Genomic DNA, 17166 nt, shown 5'->3' on the forward strand with positions numbered 1-17166 from the left:
GTTCTCCACTTCCAGCCAAATCAGACTCTTTTAAAACATTGATTGATTCCCAGGGATGAGTTCTCTGTCATGGCAAGTGAATCTCAAGTGAACTCAATCTCTTTTGCCTGTTTTGTTTCCAAGAGACTTTAAGAGACTATATTATATCCTCCTTCAGAACTTTAGTACTGAGAGCTGGTAGGGCTCATTCACAGATCACTCAGGGGCCTTCCCAGTGGTAGTTAAGTCATTGGGTACAAAGTGAGTGGTCTCCACAAAACTCCAGTTTCCACCTCAAATGAAGTAGTCATGCCAAATTCTAGGTGGTGTCTATCTAGTCCTCTTTAAATTTTATGATGTGCCTAAAAGTGACATCACTAGGGTCCTTCCTTTGGGACAAAATACCCAAAAGCCATTCAGAAAGTTTCACTTCCATAATGTACTACGTTGCTTTCTGTTAAAGAAACTCATTTTAATAGTAATAGTCCAAAGTAGCATCTAATTCATGGTTGAATAAATGAATAAATCATGGTGTAAATAAAACTATAATATACTTAGGTTTGTTTTCAAAGACTCTACCTGTAGCTCATATATATAACTCATTCTGTTGGTTGGAGTTAATGGACTGTTTTTCATTTATCTTTAATTCACTGACTAATCTTTTCTTTTGTTTTCAGCTTTTAGCACAAGACATAAGGCATGAAAGAAATGTGATTTTGCAGTGTGTTCGATACATCATCCAAAATGACTTTTTTGGACTTAACTCCAAGGCAGAGCCACTAGAAAAAACTGAGAATCGTCAGGTGTCTGAAGTTTCAGAATCATGAATGTACCTATCAGAAGTCTCCGCTATGGCATCTTGGAGGCCATTCCTACAAGGAGGCGCAGACAGAAGGGACAACTTTTATTCTGCGTGATAAGTCTCATGTAAGATATGATCTCAGACTCTTTGGATCTGTGCTTATGCAGTCAGCATGATGTACAAGGTTTGCTGGCAGAATTTTTTTTTTTTACTTACACTTTCGATGTCTGGGGAAGTTCAGAGACACCCCACAGGTGACATTATGCTAATGGAATTTAAAATGTATAATTCATTTAAGCAGAGACCAAGAGGTAGGAGATGGAGGGGCACGTAGGACAATTGTAGATTTTGTCAGTTGCTGCACACAGAGAGAACATAGCTATTTGGCTTTTGATGATGGTGACAATAAAAAATTATGAGATTCAATTAATACTGTAAAAGGGTCTTCAGATGGACCTGTTTTAGTCCCAAGCACATATTTTCAAATCCAGTTGTGCTCAATCAGATGTTGCACTTTGGAAATGCAATGCTTGTGTAGACATGGTCTCAATTTATATACTGTAGATTCAACTGAAGTGTCCTTTGCTATTGTTCAAGATTGGACCATTGTTTTTTTCTAGTGAAAAAGCATGTAAAGTCTAATATTCAATGAGGTTCAACTCATTTTATAGAAAAAGCAATGTTGGTGAAATAATGTAAGCTTAGGTCCTAAGTTTCAATTAGTTCATCCTAAAGATAATAATTTTATCCTTATTTTAAAGAAATGTCTTCTCTGAATAAAGCCATTGAAGTCCTTTGCCTTTTAAAATAACAGGGATTTTTGTTTGTGTGTGCTTTTAATTTTACATCACATTTACTAATTATATATGACTGCACTTTAGTGTAAGGTTAGAAAGGACCAGAAAAATAAATCTGTTACCCTTCTTCTGGCCTTTTTTTAATCCTTCGCTTTCTTGGCCTTTGATACCGTCTTTCATACTACAGTCTTTGATACTGTCAGTCATCCCCCTTTCCTTGATACTTTTTTTCCCTAGGTTTTTGTGACATTGTTCTCTACCTAATTGACCACTCCTTATTTGTATCTTCATCTAGGCCACTTCCTAACCATAAGTGGCCCCCAAAGCTCTGTCCTGGGATTGCTTCTCTTCTTCTATAGTATTCTGCTTGGTGATCTCATTAGCTCCCATGTATTTAATTATTGTCTTTCTTCTGATGATTCTTAGATCTGTTCATCTAGGCTTACTTTCCTTCTGACCCAGCCTTGTATCATTGTGATCATATGGAACTTCTCTAATTGTATGTCCCATAGTCACTTTAAACTCAACATATCCAGATTACCCTTTCCCCCCAAACCATCCCCTCTTCCTGACTTCCCTTTCACTGTAGAAACTCACCACCCTCTCTGTCATCCAAGCTTACAATGTAGGTGTCATCCTTGACTTCTTGCTTTCTTATCCCCCATATCCAATCTCTTTCTAAACCCTGTCAGTTCTACCATCACAGCATCTCTTCTATGAGTTTTTGTTCTCCTCTGACACTGCCCTCAATCTTGTTACTGACTCTCATTACCCATACCTGGACTTCTGGCATTACCTGCTGGTGAGTCTTCCTGCCCCAAGTCTCTTGCTGATCTGGCCTATCTTTTACTCAGCTTTCAGTGCAATCTTTTTTGAAAGCATAGGTCTTGTGACCTTGCCACCCCCAGGAAACCCTGATGGCTCCCTATCACCTCCAGGATCAAGCATAAAATTCTCTCTTTGGCTTTGAATGCCCATCAGAGGCCTTTACCTGACCTTGTCCTACCTTCTAATCATCTTATAACTTGCTCCCCAGCACCTGAGATCTAGCAACATCAGCCCTCTTGGGGTTCTTTGAATATAATACTCCCATCTTCTCTTTCAGTGTTTCTGCACTAGCTGTTCCCTAAGCTTGAAATGTTCTCTTTCCCCTTCTTGGAATCCCTGGTTAGCATCTATATGAGCTTTCCCACAAAGGTTATTTTGTACCTGCTCTATATATTTTATCTATATGTGTATATATATAATATACATTTTGTCTCCTTCAGTAGTAGGATGTCATTGAGGTCACTGAAGTAAGGGACTCTTTATTTGACCTGGCATTCCTGGCAACTCATACAGTATCTGCACATCACATCTTAATAAATACTTGTTCATTGATTGATTTATTCACCCCCTAAAGGACTCCCCAAACTTGACTCCAGTAGCTTTGCATTAGAGGTTTCCTCAAAGATGAAATTTACTGTATTGACAAACACCACAGGAAAATTTCAACCTAAAATTTAAGTTAGAAGCAAATATTAATCACACTGGAGGGGATTCAAATGAAATGTATTCACATTCATTGCATTCTGTAGAAAAACAACCTAAAGGATATCTGATTGCCAACACAATAATTTGTGTTATTTAATCTGTTTTTACCTTCTTGTTCTCTGTGATATTGCTCTCTGATTAATATGTTGTCAAATAATAATAATTAACATCTACATTACACTTATTTACTATGTACCTGACACTATGCTAAGTACTTTCCAGTTTTTATCTCATTTGATTCTCACAACAGACCATTCTGTTTCTAAGATTAAGGTGTTGACCACATTTTACATCATCTGATTGAGAGGATCCTGACTCTAGGGTCTTATTAATCAGTAGTGGATAACATTGAGGCAAGATGTCTGGATGGATGCTTTTGTCAACTTTTTCCAACAGTAGCCATAATGACATCTTGAGAGCACTGACATGTGGCCTAGCCTCCCTCCCTCCCTTCCTTTCTTTCTCCTTCCCTCCCTTCCTTCCTTCCTTCCTTCCTTCCTTCCCTCCTTCCCTCCCTCCTTCCCTCGAGCAAGGCTTGACTTCTGGAAGACATGAGTTCAAAAAGTCATTTAACCTCTGTTTCAGCAACACCTGTGTGGATCAAATTAGATATTTGTGAATTGATTAGCACAGTTCCTGGCACATAATAAGCACTCTATACATGCTATTTTCTTCCTCATTTTTCCAAACTGTCCTTGCTGCTCCTCAAATACAACTCTACACCCCTTATCTCCATGCCTTGGCTCTGGCTAATCCTCATGCTTCAAATGTACTCTCACTTCACTGCCCATTTTAAAAACCTGTATTCTCATCAAAATTCCATTCAGGCAACATTTTCCCCATCCCCTTCAGTTGCTTGTTCCTTCCCTAATCCACTTCCTGGATCATTCCCCCTTGTATTTATTTTGTATTTATTGATTTATGAACATGTTGTCTACTCTGATCAATCATAATAAGCTCCTTGGGGGCAGGGAAGGCTTAATTTTAGTCATTGTATTCTCATTCAGCACATGTATGCTATCTGGCACATAGTAAGTGTTTAAGCCTAGGGATATCTTTTATAGTATTTCTTGTTCAAAGTTTATCACTGCTAAAGTACTACCACAAATGTACACTTGTCATGGGGGGAAGGGGAGGCCTTCAGTGCTCTTTGGGCCACCTGTAATTTTGATTCCTCTGAAATGGTGATTTTCTATCATTTGAGATACTAGAACAGCACTGGGAGAATACTAGTATAAAAAGATGGGCTTCAATGTCAGGAAACATTGAAAAGTGCCACCCACTTTCTTAAATACATCTTAATACAATCTTAATTTTAATGAACACTTAAAGACTTAACTAAAAAATACATCTTAAATACAGTATCTATAAAATGAAGATATTGGACTATAGATAGCCTCAGGTCTCTTCCAGTTTTAAATCTATAATCCAATGGCTTTTCTAAAATATGACAGCCAGAATTAAATTTTGTATTCCAAATCAGATCTGACCGGGACAATTTGTTAATATGTTAAATATTTCTGTTAACTAAAAGTACAGATGAAGAAATTAGCTAAGGGGAAAAAATGCAAATAATGTGAATAAATACAGAGATTAATTATGCTGTATTTCTGTTGTGGTACTGAGCCTTTCACAAAGAGGCTTAACAGGCTGGAATTTCAGAATCAAGAATGAAATCCCATTTTTGTTCTTTATCACTCTTGCCATATGCTGCACCCTGGAGTATACCACATTCTATAAAATACATATTTTATTGACATTTTTTGAGTCTTCTCATAAAGACACCAAGTAGACATCTCTTCCTGAACCTCTGTGTTTTGCTAAGTCTCAACAATTTCCCCCTGGAGTGAAACAAGTATCTTCTCTTGATTCCCTTTTCGTGGGTCATAGGGATTTTCACATCCCAGCATGAGCATCCTTCATCTTTAGCTCTTGATATATTAGTATTTCCTATACTCTGGAGTCAGGGACCTTCAGTTTAGTTGCTTCATCTTTGATTTTCTTCTATTTCCATTCTTTTTCATAGTCCTGACCTCTAGAATTTGTTAAGAAGGTTTAAAAATATTTCTTGCAATTACCAATACTTTACAGTGGGAAATTAAACCCCTGAACTTTCAGCTGTAGTGGTTAATAACTTTGTCATGCCAAAGTGACTCTGTCCCATTTTTAAGTTGCTTTGTGTTGAGATGCTTCAGTTCCTTTGCCGTGTCTGGTTTTATGTTGTCTTATGCAGTAGTTTTATTCTAACAGATTACTTAATTGATAATTGTTTAACAAGTCGCTCCAAATCTAAGCAGAAAGAGCAAAAGAAATAATAATAATAATAGCTAACTTTTATGTAGCACTTGAAGGTTTGCAAAGTGCTTTAATAATAATAAGATTTATTTAGTGCTTATGGGAACAACTAGGTGATGTAGTGAGTGATTCAGGTGCCAGGCCTAGAATTAGGAAAACGTGACTTCAAATCTGACCTCAGACATTTACTAGCTGTGTGACCCTATGCAAATTATTTGGCCTGTTTACCTTAGTTTCCCCATCTATAAAATGAGGATGATAATAATAGCATCTACCTCCCAAGGTTGCTACAGGGATCAAATCAGATAATAGTTGTAAAGTGCTTAACATCGTGCCTGGCACATAGCAGATGTTAATATAAATGTTAGCTATCATTAATATTATTAACTATTACTTTAAGGTTGCAGAATGTTGTAACAATAATAGTAGTTGGCATTTTGAGGTTTACAAAGTCTTCCTTGTGAGGTAGGTGTTATTATTATCCATCCCCATTTTATAATCTGCTTTCCCAAGATTGTTCAGTGACTGTCTGAGACTGGGTTTGAACTCAAGCCTTCCTGAAGCCAGGTCCAGTATTCTACTGGAACACCATCTAGCTACCTCTGAAATGGAAGGCAGTAATTATAAACTTTTTTTTTTTTAGCAGTTTGACTCTGAACAGAAGAGATACAGAATGATAGGGAAGTAGTAAGTAGAAAGAATATTGTACTAGATTTGGAGTCAGAGGACTGTGGTTCAAATCCACCCTATTACTTAATTTGAATGTTCTTGGAAAAATTGCTTAATATATCTAGTCTCTAGTTTCTTATTGGTAAAAACAAGAGGATTGAACTAGAGTCCAAGATCCCTTCCCAAATCAAATCTATGATCCTATAAAAATTGATGTGATGATGTGTATATCAAATATGTAGATCACACAAAGTTAAGAAGGATATTCAGTATACTAGATGACAGTCTAGAGAACTGAAGTGAATTTAACAACTAAGATAAAATTCAATAGAAATAAATATAATATTTTATAATTGGATATAAAAGAATCAATTTCACAAACATAAAATGGTAGATTGTAAGCTGACAAGTCAGCAGTGTGAAGTGCTAGCCAAAAAAACTCATCAAACCTTTGCATTACCAGATACATACTTTCCAGGAATAGGGTACTCCTGTAATCTGTCCTTATCAGGCTTCATCTGGAGTATTGTGTTTCATCCTTTAGTTTTTACCTGAATATTTAGATTGAATTTCCCTCTGAACAAAGAAAGACTGGACCTAGTAGCATGTTCTCAGAAAAAGTATATAAGAGAACAGAATGGAGGCAAATAATACGATTAGCAATTATAAATGCAAAGGGGATGAATTCAGCCATAAAATGTAAGAAGATAGCAGAATGGATTAGACAGCAAAACCCGAAAATGAGATGTTTACAAGATACACACTTGAAACACAAAGATTAATGAGTTAAAATGAGAAGCAGGAACAAAATCTGTTATGCTTCAAATGAACTAAAAAGGCAGGGGTAGATTTCAGATAAAGCCAGAGAGAATGTGGTTAAGATTAGGAAGAGATAAACAGGAAAATTACATTATGTATACAATATACATTAAAGGCAGCATAGGTTGTGATTCAATATCAGTATTTAATATGTATGTACCTTTGATCATATGTATATGTGCTATGCCATATTATAGCATCTAAATACTTAAAAGATGAGTTAATCAAAATGGAGAGAGAAATAGACAGTAAGACTATAATACACCCCTTTCAGACCTAGACAAATCTAACCAAAAGGTAAAAAAGGAAGAACCTGAATAGAATTGTAGAAAAATTTGAGATGATTGATTGCTTATGTCAACTTGGAATCTTGGGGGAACAGGGATAAACTTGGAGTCTCCAGATTCCAAATTGACACTAGCTATTACTGCATAAAAATAGAAAGGATGACTACTCAGATGTACATGGCAGCTTACCAAGTAGCCAAATATTAAATCATAAAGACTACACACCTCAAAAATGTATTTAAAAATACTAAACATTTTGCTGATTGTAATGCAACAAAATTTTATTAGATAAAGGGTCCTTAAAGCACAAATCAAGAAAAAATTGGAGACTAAATAAAAATTTAATGAGTCAAAGAACAGCTTGTAGACATAATAGAAAACTTTATCAAATAATTAGATAACAGACCAAAAGCTATACAATATTAATTAAAATAGCTGAAGGCAAATTTTGTGTTTCTAAGCAATTTTATGAGTAAAAAAAATAAATCGCAAAGAATTGGATATGGAAGTTAAAAAGCTTGAAAAACTTTCTCAAGAAAATAACAGTTGAAATTCTGAAAATTAAAAAGATACAAACAAAATAATTTTATTTTATTTTATAAAATAAAAAAATACAAATAAAACTAAACACAACATTAGACTGAAATAAAGAGTTCAATAAAAGCTAATGAAATAGCTAGCTAATTTTTTTTAGGAAAGGAAAACCAAATTATTCTCTTCAAAAATGGGGAAAAAAAGAACTCTTCAACATTTGAAGAGGAAATAAAGAACATTACTAACAACTCTTGCCCAAGTATATATTACAAAACTGATAATTTAGGCAAAGTAGATAAATACTTACAAAAATACAATATGCCCAGATGAATTGCAGCAAAAGAAATTAACTAAGTAACGCAGTATTAGAAAAAAAAAGTTGAACAAGATATAAATGAACTCTGAAAGAGCAATTAATTCCAGTACTACTCAAATGACTAAAATAATAATAAAAGAACAATACTAATATATTATTAATATCTAAATTAGTGAGAGTCAAAATAGAAAACTATAGAGCATCATCTCTAATGAACCTTTGATGCAAAATTTTAAATAAAATATTAACAAGTAGGCTATAACAATATATTAGAAAGGCATATGCCAAGACTGGGTTGGGTTTATACCAAGAACAAAAAGGTCAGTTTAACATAAAGAAGATAATAGACTAAACCATGTTACCATGTTAATAATAGCAATCATATGATTATATCAATAGATATTATTAAAGCTTTTGACAAAAGCTAATATGTTTCTTTTAAAGCTCTAGAAATAATAGGAAGTATGGATCTGTCCTTACCATATGAAGTAGTGTTTACCTAAACTTAAACAAATACTACATTCAGTGAAAAATAAAGACCTTTCTAATAGAATCAGAGGTAAAACAAAGATGCCTGTTATTACCATCGCTATTAACATAGTGCTAAAAATTCTAGCTACAATAAGAAAAAAGAAATGAAGAAATAAACAGTGAAAGAGAAAAATTTCTGCCATTTGATTTGATGATATACTGAGAGAACCTTGAGTAGAAAGTCAGATAAAAATCGCTGAAATAATTTCAGCAAAGTTTAAAGATATGAAATAAATATTCCTAAGTCTTCAGATTCCCATATATAACCAGGAAAATCTATAAAGAGAAATTCCATTTTGAGTAAATACAGAAGCTATGAAATATTTGGGAGTGTATCTTTAAGGATACATTATTCAGTATAAAATATTCTGCAGAAATCCAGACCTAAGTAGTTAGAGAAAATTAGAAGCTCACAAGTAGGTTGAGACAATTTTAATAGAAATAACAATATTACATTAATTTACTTATTCAGAGCTGTACCAAACTCTCAAATAGATATTTTATAGGTCTAGAAAAAATAATAATGATATTCGTATGAAGATTCAGAAAGTCAAGAATCTCAACAGTAATGAAAGATGGAAAATAAAAATGGGAAAGAAGAGAAAAACTATGTGTACCATATCTCAAATTATACTACAAAGAAGGAATCATTTGGTAATTGTTTTTAAAAAAAGAATGGTGGAACAGATTAAGGGGAGCAAACACATTAACATGTTGTAACACAGTGACTTAGTTTGAGTCTTTTGCAAACTTCATTTGCCAAGGGAAGGATTCATTATTTGACAAAAACAAATACTGGGAAACTAGATGGCAGTCTGACTGAAATACATCACACCATACACCAAGAAATTCCAAATGTATACATTAATTAGACATAAAAATTCAATAATAAACAACTTGGAGGAGCAAAGAAAAAACTTATTTTTCATGGCTAAACAATAGAAAGGATCACACAAGATAGAAATATTTTTATCATATGAAATTATATATAACCAATCTAAACTAGTAAAAATTATAATGAAAACAGGTAACTACAGGAAAATATTTGCAGTGCATTTTTTAAATAAAAATCTTATAACTAAGATATATAAGGATCTGATTCAGATTTATAAGACTTAAGATATAAAAAGTCAAAAGATGCCAACAGGAAGTTTACAAAGGAAGAAATACAAGTTATCAGCAAATCATATAAATATGCTGTAAATCACTATTAATTAGAGAAATCCAATTTAAAATACTTAACATTCTACCTCATCACCTCAAAGACGATAAAAAGAAGAAATCAACAAATGTTGGATGAGTTGTTAGAAAACGGGCAATAAATGTACACTGTTAGTGGAACCATGCGTGAATTGATCTTGAGATTTGGGGAAGCAATTTATAACCATTCCCAAAGAGTTACTGAATTGTGCCTACTCTTGACTCAGTTATACCCCAAAGGAATCAAGGAAAGAAGGAAACAAAATCTATACATACAAAATTATTTGTAGCAGCTCTTGGTAAACAAAAATAAAAAATTCCATTGGTTAACAAATAATGAAATATGAATGTAATTAATGTGCCCTAAGAATTGATAAAATGCGTAATTTCAGAAACTAGGAAGATCTCTTTGACCTGATGGCAGAACAAAGTGAGCAGAACTAGGAAAACAATTTAATCATGATAACATGATAGAGAAAAACAACTTTGAAAGACTTTAGAATCCTGTCAACACAATGATAAACTCAAGAATCCAGAAGAAAGGTGAAAGATGACATTCGCTTCCTGACAAACTCACAATTCAGAAAGAAATAGGAACTTTCTGACATGACCAGTGTGGGGATTTGCTTTCTTAGACTTTGCAGCTATGTAATGAAGCTTTATTGTTTGGATTTTTTCCCCCTAATTTGCTCAATAAAGGAGTAAGGGGTCCCATGAATGTCTGATTAATTAAATAAAATTTTAAAGGAGATAGCCACTTCCTTACCTCCATCCTCACATCCCAGATCAGTAATTCATTTTAGCTAAGGGACATTTATGTTACTTTTTTTCTCTGTAGTGCCTTCTATTCAGTTAGCTTTACTAAAGGATAAATGTATTTCCTTTAGAAGGCAGTGTAGTGGCAACAGCCAACTGAGAATCCTTTTAAAATTTTACTCTGCCTGTGCAGCCAGATCCATCATGAGACAATTGCCTGGCCTTGCCCCCTGACCTAACCTGAAATAGAGGAATACAGCAAGACTTATCTTTGATATTCTTAAAATTCAAAGTCAAAGGAGTCTCTGGCTCTTTTGCATCTCAGTTTCACTGTGGGAGCTCTGCTCTGCATCTTTGGTGGCCTTGGGGAAGCAAGTGTCTTAGTTATTCAGTGCCTCCTTAAAATGAAGAGGAAGACACTTAACAAACTAATTATCAGTCAGCACTGTTTACAGCGGTATGTTAGAGTGTGTCAATGTTAAACATTAGAGGAGAAAAGTGGAAATAAATCTGTTCTTTAAATAAAGTTTTTAAAAGCATAATGTGTTTCGACTGGTGTTATATTTATTTTATCAGGAACATACTGAGATCATATATACTATAATGGGAGGGAAGGGAAAAGTACTGACTGCAAGCCATCCATCCTGTATAGGACTGTAAGTTCCTCACTCCTTGTTTCCAGTTTGGGAAAAGTTTTAAAAACTGATTTCTGGATCAAAGCTAAAAATACCAGGACCTCAAATTAGGTGAGAACTTAGCACTCACACTATTTTTGGTGGCTTCAGAGAAATGGGACAAGGAAATATACTCTGTATTGTTTGGAGGGAGAGGACATTCTCTGGTGTCATTTTTTTTTTAATTAAAGATTTTTTTCTGGTGTCATTTTAAAAAGCAATCAATATAAACTTAAGAAATCTCTAAGAAATGCTATTTTAAAAAAAAGAATTGGGGAAAATGAGAAGATTCTGAATTTAAGCATAACTGAATAAGACTAGATAGAAGCTACATAGGTGGCATTTCCTTTAGTTTTAGTTTTAGAAAGCAAAAATACTTGAGCTTGAATTAAGCTTTCATTCTATTAGATTTGATAGATTATATCATAACAGACTGTTTCCTCAGGCTGCAGCATATTACGAAGGGACAGATAAATGCTAATAAAGACAATAACTTAGGCTCACAAGAAGCAGAACTATGGAGTGAATCAGTTTACTGAAATATCTTCAGGAGCTGTCGTTATCCAGCAGCCCAGATCACTCATGGATGCATTTTCAGCTTCTCAAGATGACAGCCTAGTCATTGTCATGAGTCAGAAGTACCCCAGATTCCCAATTGCTAGAGGAATGGCAAGCCCCATCAATAAAAACAAGGTGAGAGGGGAGCCATAGCTTTGGAAATTGTGATGTAAAAATAAAAGATATTGGCTAGGTGGCTCTGCAGATAGAGATCCAGGCTTGGAGACAGGTCTCAGACACTTCCTATCTGTAGGACCATAGGCAAGTCACATAGCCCCAGTTGCCTAGCCCTTGCTGGTCTTCTGCCTTGGCATTTATGCTAAGTATTGATTCTAAGATAGAAGCTAAAGGTTTAAATAAAAGGTCAATAAATTTTATTTAAAAAAATAAAACAACTGAAGATATACTAGTGGTGAGGCACCTCAACTCATTTTTTCAAGTGACTTGGGGCCTTCTGACACAAAGGAAGTTTTAGACCCCAAAGAAAGACTGGTTGGAAAAATTCTGGCAATTCCTTTATGATATCTGAACAGTCAAACAAGTGTTCTCAAGGGAAGGCAGGGGCTAGAAGGAATTTGTGACAGGAAGGATGTGACTTATCTGGGAAGGGGCAACAGCAGCAAAACCAATCACTTATAAATAGAAAAGCAGAGTAATCACCTATCCTACAATACAGGCAGTCCAGCTGCTGCCCTCTTCGCCCACATTCCCCATGAAGTTTCTTCCCTTGCTACCTTACTTTTTTCCCTGGAGATGGTGGTGGGATTAGAGGAGCTCAGTTCCTATTATACCTTGTAGTACAATAAGATGGTTGAATTTGCTGGCTCTTAACCTAGATGACAGATGGGGGTGGGGGACCTCTTTTACATCCAGAAATTCTCTACTGGCAGAGGTATATGGATGAGGTGGGGCAAGACTGGATGTTGGAAGGTGAGAGAGGTAATGTTGATGTTGAGAATGGTGAGAGAGGTAATCTTGGATGTAAGAGATGTTTATGACCTAATGGAGACTTACTCAACTTACTTATGCTGTTTATGGAGGACTTGACCTTACTTTTTCCTCTGCACTCTCCTTTTAGGAGCAAAAGGCAAGTGATAAAAGAAAAAACCTGCTACCTGGAATCTATTCCAGAAAAGTAACTTCTATAGGATGTCCTGGGACCCCAATACATCCTGCCCAATCTCTTCTACCTCCCTACTCTTCCTCCCTTGTATATCATCAACACTGAGGTTGTCCAGAGTTATTCAGATCATTGGCCTTGATTCACTTCAAAATCCTGATGCTCCCTCCCCTAATTCGAATGGCCACATTTATAATAGTTTTGCAAACCACCCAGTACTGTATAAATACTAGCCATCATTGAGATAAGAAAGGGTGTAATTGTTCTCGTGAAATAAGACTGACAATAAGTTTTTGCTTTCTGGATCATTTAGTTTTTGTAATAACCTTGTCAGTGTTTCTCTACTAAATTCCAGAAAGCTTCATTCAGTATATAGGCTTATATTGTTCTCATTGTTATATCTCTAATAGGCTGTGGCGTATGCCTAATGATGACTGGCATACGAGAAGTGGTAGGAAAGATTTGCTCAAGATCAGAGAAGGAGGCACAGCAGGCATTCAGCAAGACTGAAACATAACAGTTGGACAACCCAAGTGCCACCATTCATACAGAGAAAGCTGAAAAACTCAGAGGACGAACTCTGATGATGTGTTGGGTAGATAGACTCTGGAGCATGTATGTTGAAGTGCATGCCGAGAATCCCAAAGAGTGAGGAAGGTGAGAATGGATTGGAATCTATGCCAGTGGAAAGATGGGACCTTCGATCCACCAAAGTAGGACTCGAGTGTGGTTATAATAAACATGATCATTGCATCATAGACTTAGAGTTGGAAAAGAACTGAAAGGCTGTCAAATCCAACCTCTTCATTTTATAGATGAAGAATCTGATGTCCACTGAGATGGTGACTCGTATAAGGTCATTCATATATTATGTCTGAGCAACAGAATGTGAACGTGAGTCTTCCAATTCTAAATCTAGGGCTTTTTCCAGTATCTTCTGCTGCCTCTGTTATTATAAATAATGACTATGATGCTAATGATAATATAATAGAATGTTTTGGAGTTTTAAAAGTACATGAAAAGTCAAAGAGTTACCCAGAGTCATATAATTAAGGAAGTATCAAGACCAGGAGTTGAACTCAGACCTCCTAGTGCTACTTTCTATTATAAAAAGCCACCTTCTACATAAATAATAGGGAAAAGATGCCCTGAAAGACTTCTGGGTCAGTGTCAGTTGAGGTCCCAAAATTTTTTTAGTGTATATTCTCTTGCTTAAGGAAGCGTATCATAGATACCTCATTTGCCTTGAACAAGCCATCAATGAACTAACTCCCCAAGAAAAAGTCCCCAGAGCCAGATGGATTCACAAGTGAATTCTATCACTTAAAGAACAATTAATCCCAACACTATATAAACTATTTGGCAAAATAAGCAAAGAAGTTCTACCAAATTCTTTTTATATGGTGCTGATTCCTAAACCAGGAAACAGAGAAAGCAGATTACAGATAACCAATTTCCTTAGTGAACATTGATGCAAAAATCTTAAAATAAAATACTAGTAAAGAGACTATAGCAATATGCCACAAGTATTATTCACTATGAACAGAGGGATTTATACCAGGAATCCAAGGCTGGTTTAATATTAGGAAAACTATCAACATAATTGACCATATCAATAATCAAACCAACAGAAACCACATGATTATTTCAATAGATGCGGTAAAAAAAAAAAACTCCCAACACAACACCCATTCCTATTAACACTACAAAGCATCAGAATAAAAGGGTCTTAAAATAATAACTAGTATTTATTTTAAATCATCGGCAATGGGGATAAGTTAGAAGCCTTCCTAATAAGATCAGGAGTGAAGCAAGGATGCCCATTATCACCACTATTATTTAAATATTGGCTAGAAATGCCAGCTTTAGCAATTAGAGGAGGTACTTCATTTCCATATCTTGGACCACTGGACCTCAAAATGGATATCAGTCAATCCACAATTATTTACTCACTTCTTTATATACCCCAGACCCTGGCTAAGTACAAATACTAGGGAAGGGAAAATCAGTCTTTGCTCATAAGGAGTTCCCATTCTAATGGCGCCATTATGTACATATCAGATAGCAGGAAGGTAGTCCTAGAAGGACCACACTGGCATTAAGGAGGACCATTAAAGGCTGCTGGAAAAAACTGGATTTTAGCTGAAACTGCAGACCTTCCTGTGAGCAGGGACTTCTCTCACCTCAGCACAGTGGTCTGCCCAGAACTTGATTTCTTCAAAGCACACTGATCTTCTCAAGAAAATAAGAAAAGGCAGAAGATACTGAGAGGCCATCACCAGCCTCACAAGAAGAGCATTCCAGGCTAGCCTCTTTGTGATTCTTACCATACCCCCCCATACATCCTCCAAAGCCAGTATGCTCAACACATCAAAAATCTTCCCCTGAATTTTTTCAGCCTTTCCTGGGTACCAGTTGGCCGTACTTGGATGGTCCAACTCCTTTTTCACTTAAAAGGGACAGTCGATGAAATGCATGGAATCAGGAGATGCCTTGTGTGAGAAATAGCAAGGCTGGGGTTACTGGATTGCTGATCATGTGAAGAGAAGTATGACAAGAATAGAAAGGTAAAATGGGCTAGGTTATAAAAGACTTTAAAAGCCAAACAGGATTTTATATTTGATCCTAGAAATAATAGGGGGAAAATTTTTTATAGTATGAGATGTAATATTTATTTCAATATAATTTCTCTTAAGCAGAAGAGTCATCCTCTTAATCAGAACTCATGTCCTAAATCACATAGTCCAAGAACACATTTATTGAGAAGAGTGACATGGCCCCTCCTGTGCTATATATAGGACAATCACTTTGACAGAGGAGTAGAGGATGGACTGGGGTCAGGAGAGACCATGTGGCAAGGGAGACCAAGCAGTAGGTTATCCTGATAGTCCAGGATCATCATCACTGATAGTATCCCCATTGCTATGAATAAGTCATTTTAATTTTATTCAAAATGCACATATTAAATATGCTAAGTGGCCTATAGAATATTGGCTTATGTGTTTTTTTTTTTATTTTAAATTTTGTTTTACCCATTACATGTTATAACAAATTTCCACACAATTTCCCCCAAGTTATACGATTGAACTTATCTCCCTCTCTCCCTTCCTTTCCCCCTTCCAGTACTGGCAGGCAATTCGATCTGGATTATATATTACATATGATTTCTGACCTCAGGTTTTCTGATACAATTGAAATAAGATATAAATTTCATAGGGAAAGAATGAATAAGTTAGGAAAAGGACTGCCTATGAGAAGAGAGACGAGAGAGAACATGAATAACATTATAACTTCACAGACAATACAAAAACTGCTTTTCAGCCAAGAAAGTAGTTCTAGCCTATTCCCACAACCATTGTCCTGCCCAAGGACAGGCTTTCTGGTCAGATTAGCTAAGTTCATTTTCTTTCTTTCTTTCTTTCTTTCTTTCTTTCTTTCTTTCTTTCTTTCTTTCTTTCTTTCTTTCTTTCTTTCTTTCTTTCTTTCTTTCTTTCTTTCTTTCTTTCTTTCTTTCTTTCTTTCTTTTTTATTTGGTCATTTCCAAACATTATTCATTGGAAACAAAGATCATTTTCTTTTCTTCCCTCCCCTCCCTCCCACCACCTCTCCCATAGCCCACGCGCAATTCCACTGGGTATCACATGTGTTCTTGATTCAAACCCATTTCCATGTTGTTGGTATTTGCATTAGAGTGTTCATTTAGTGTCTCTCCTCAGTCCTATCACCTCCACCCCTGTAGTCAGGCAGTTGCTTTTCATCGGTATTTTTACTCCCACAGTTTATCTTCTGCTTGTGGATAGTGTTTTTTAGATTCCTGCAGATTGTTCAGGGACACTGCATTGCCGCTAATGGAGAAGTCCATCACCTTCGATTGTACCACAATGTATCAGTCCCTGTGTACAATGTTTTCCTGGTTCTGCTCCTTTTGCTCTGCATCACTTCCTCGAGGTTGTTCCAGTCTCCATGGAATTCCTCCACTTTATTATTCCTTTTAGCACAATAGTATTCCATCACCAACATATACTACAATTTGTTCAGGCATTCCCCAATTGATGGGCATCCCCTCGTTTTCCAATTTTTGGCCACCACAAAGAGCGCAGCCATGAATATTCTTGTACAAGTCTTTTTCCTTATTATCTCTTTGGGGTACAAGCCCAGCAGTGCTATGGCTGGATCAAAGGGCAGACAGTCTTTTATCACCCTTTGGGCATAGTTCCAAATTGCCCTCCAGAATGGTTGGATCAGTTCACAACTCCACCAGCAATGAATTAATGTCCCTACTTTGCCACACCCCCT

At 35.8% G+C, this 17166-nt stretch overlaps 1 protein-coding gene across 1 annotated transcript in view; it reads left to right on the top strand.

Moving 5' to 3' along the window:
* NUFIP1 (nuclear FMR1 interacting protein 1) overlaps window positions 1–8667 on the top strand; it is a 55087-nt gene extending 46420 nt beyond the window's left edge. Inside the window, exon 10 of the mRNA XM_001369892.4 lies at window positions 657–8667. Within this exon, the coding sequence (XP_001369929.1) occupies window positions 657–806 (150 nt within the window). The 3' untranslated portion in view covers window positions 807–8667. The remainder of the gene's footprint in view (window positions 1–656) is intronic.
* Window positions 8668–17166: the final 8499 nt, after the last annotated feature.

The sequence above is a fragment of the Monodelphis domestica genome, chromosome 8 (genome assembly GCF_027887165.1).
Source record: "Monodelphis domestica isolate mMonDom1 chromosome 8, mMonDom1.pri, whole genome shotgun sequence".
In the NCBI taxonomy this organism is placed as follows: domain Eukaryota; kingdom Metazoa; phylum Chordata; class Mammalia; order Didelphimorphia; family Didelphidae; genus Monodelphis; species Monodelphis domestica.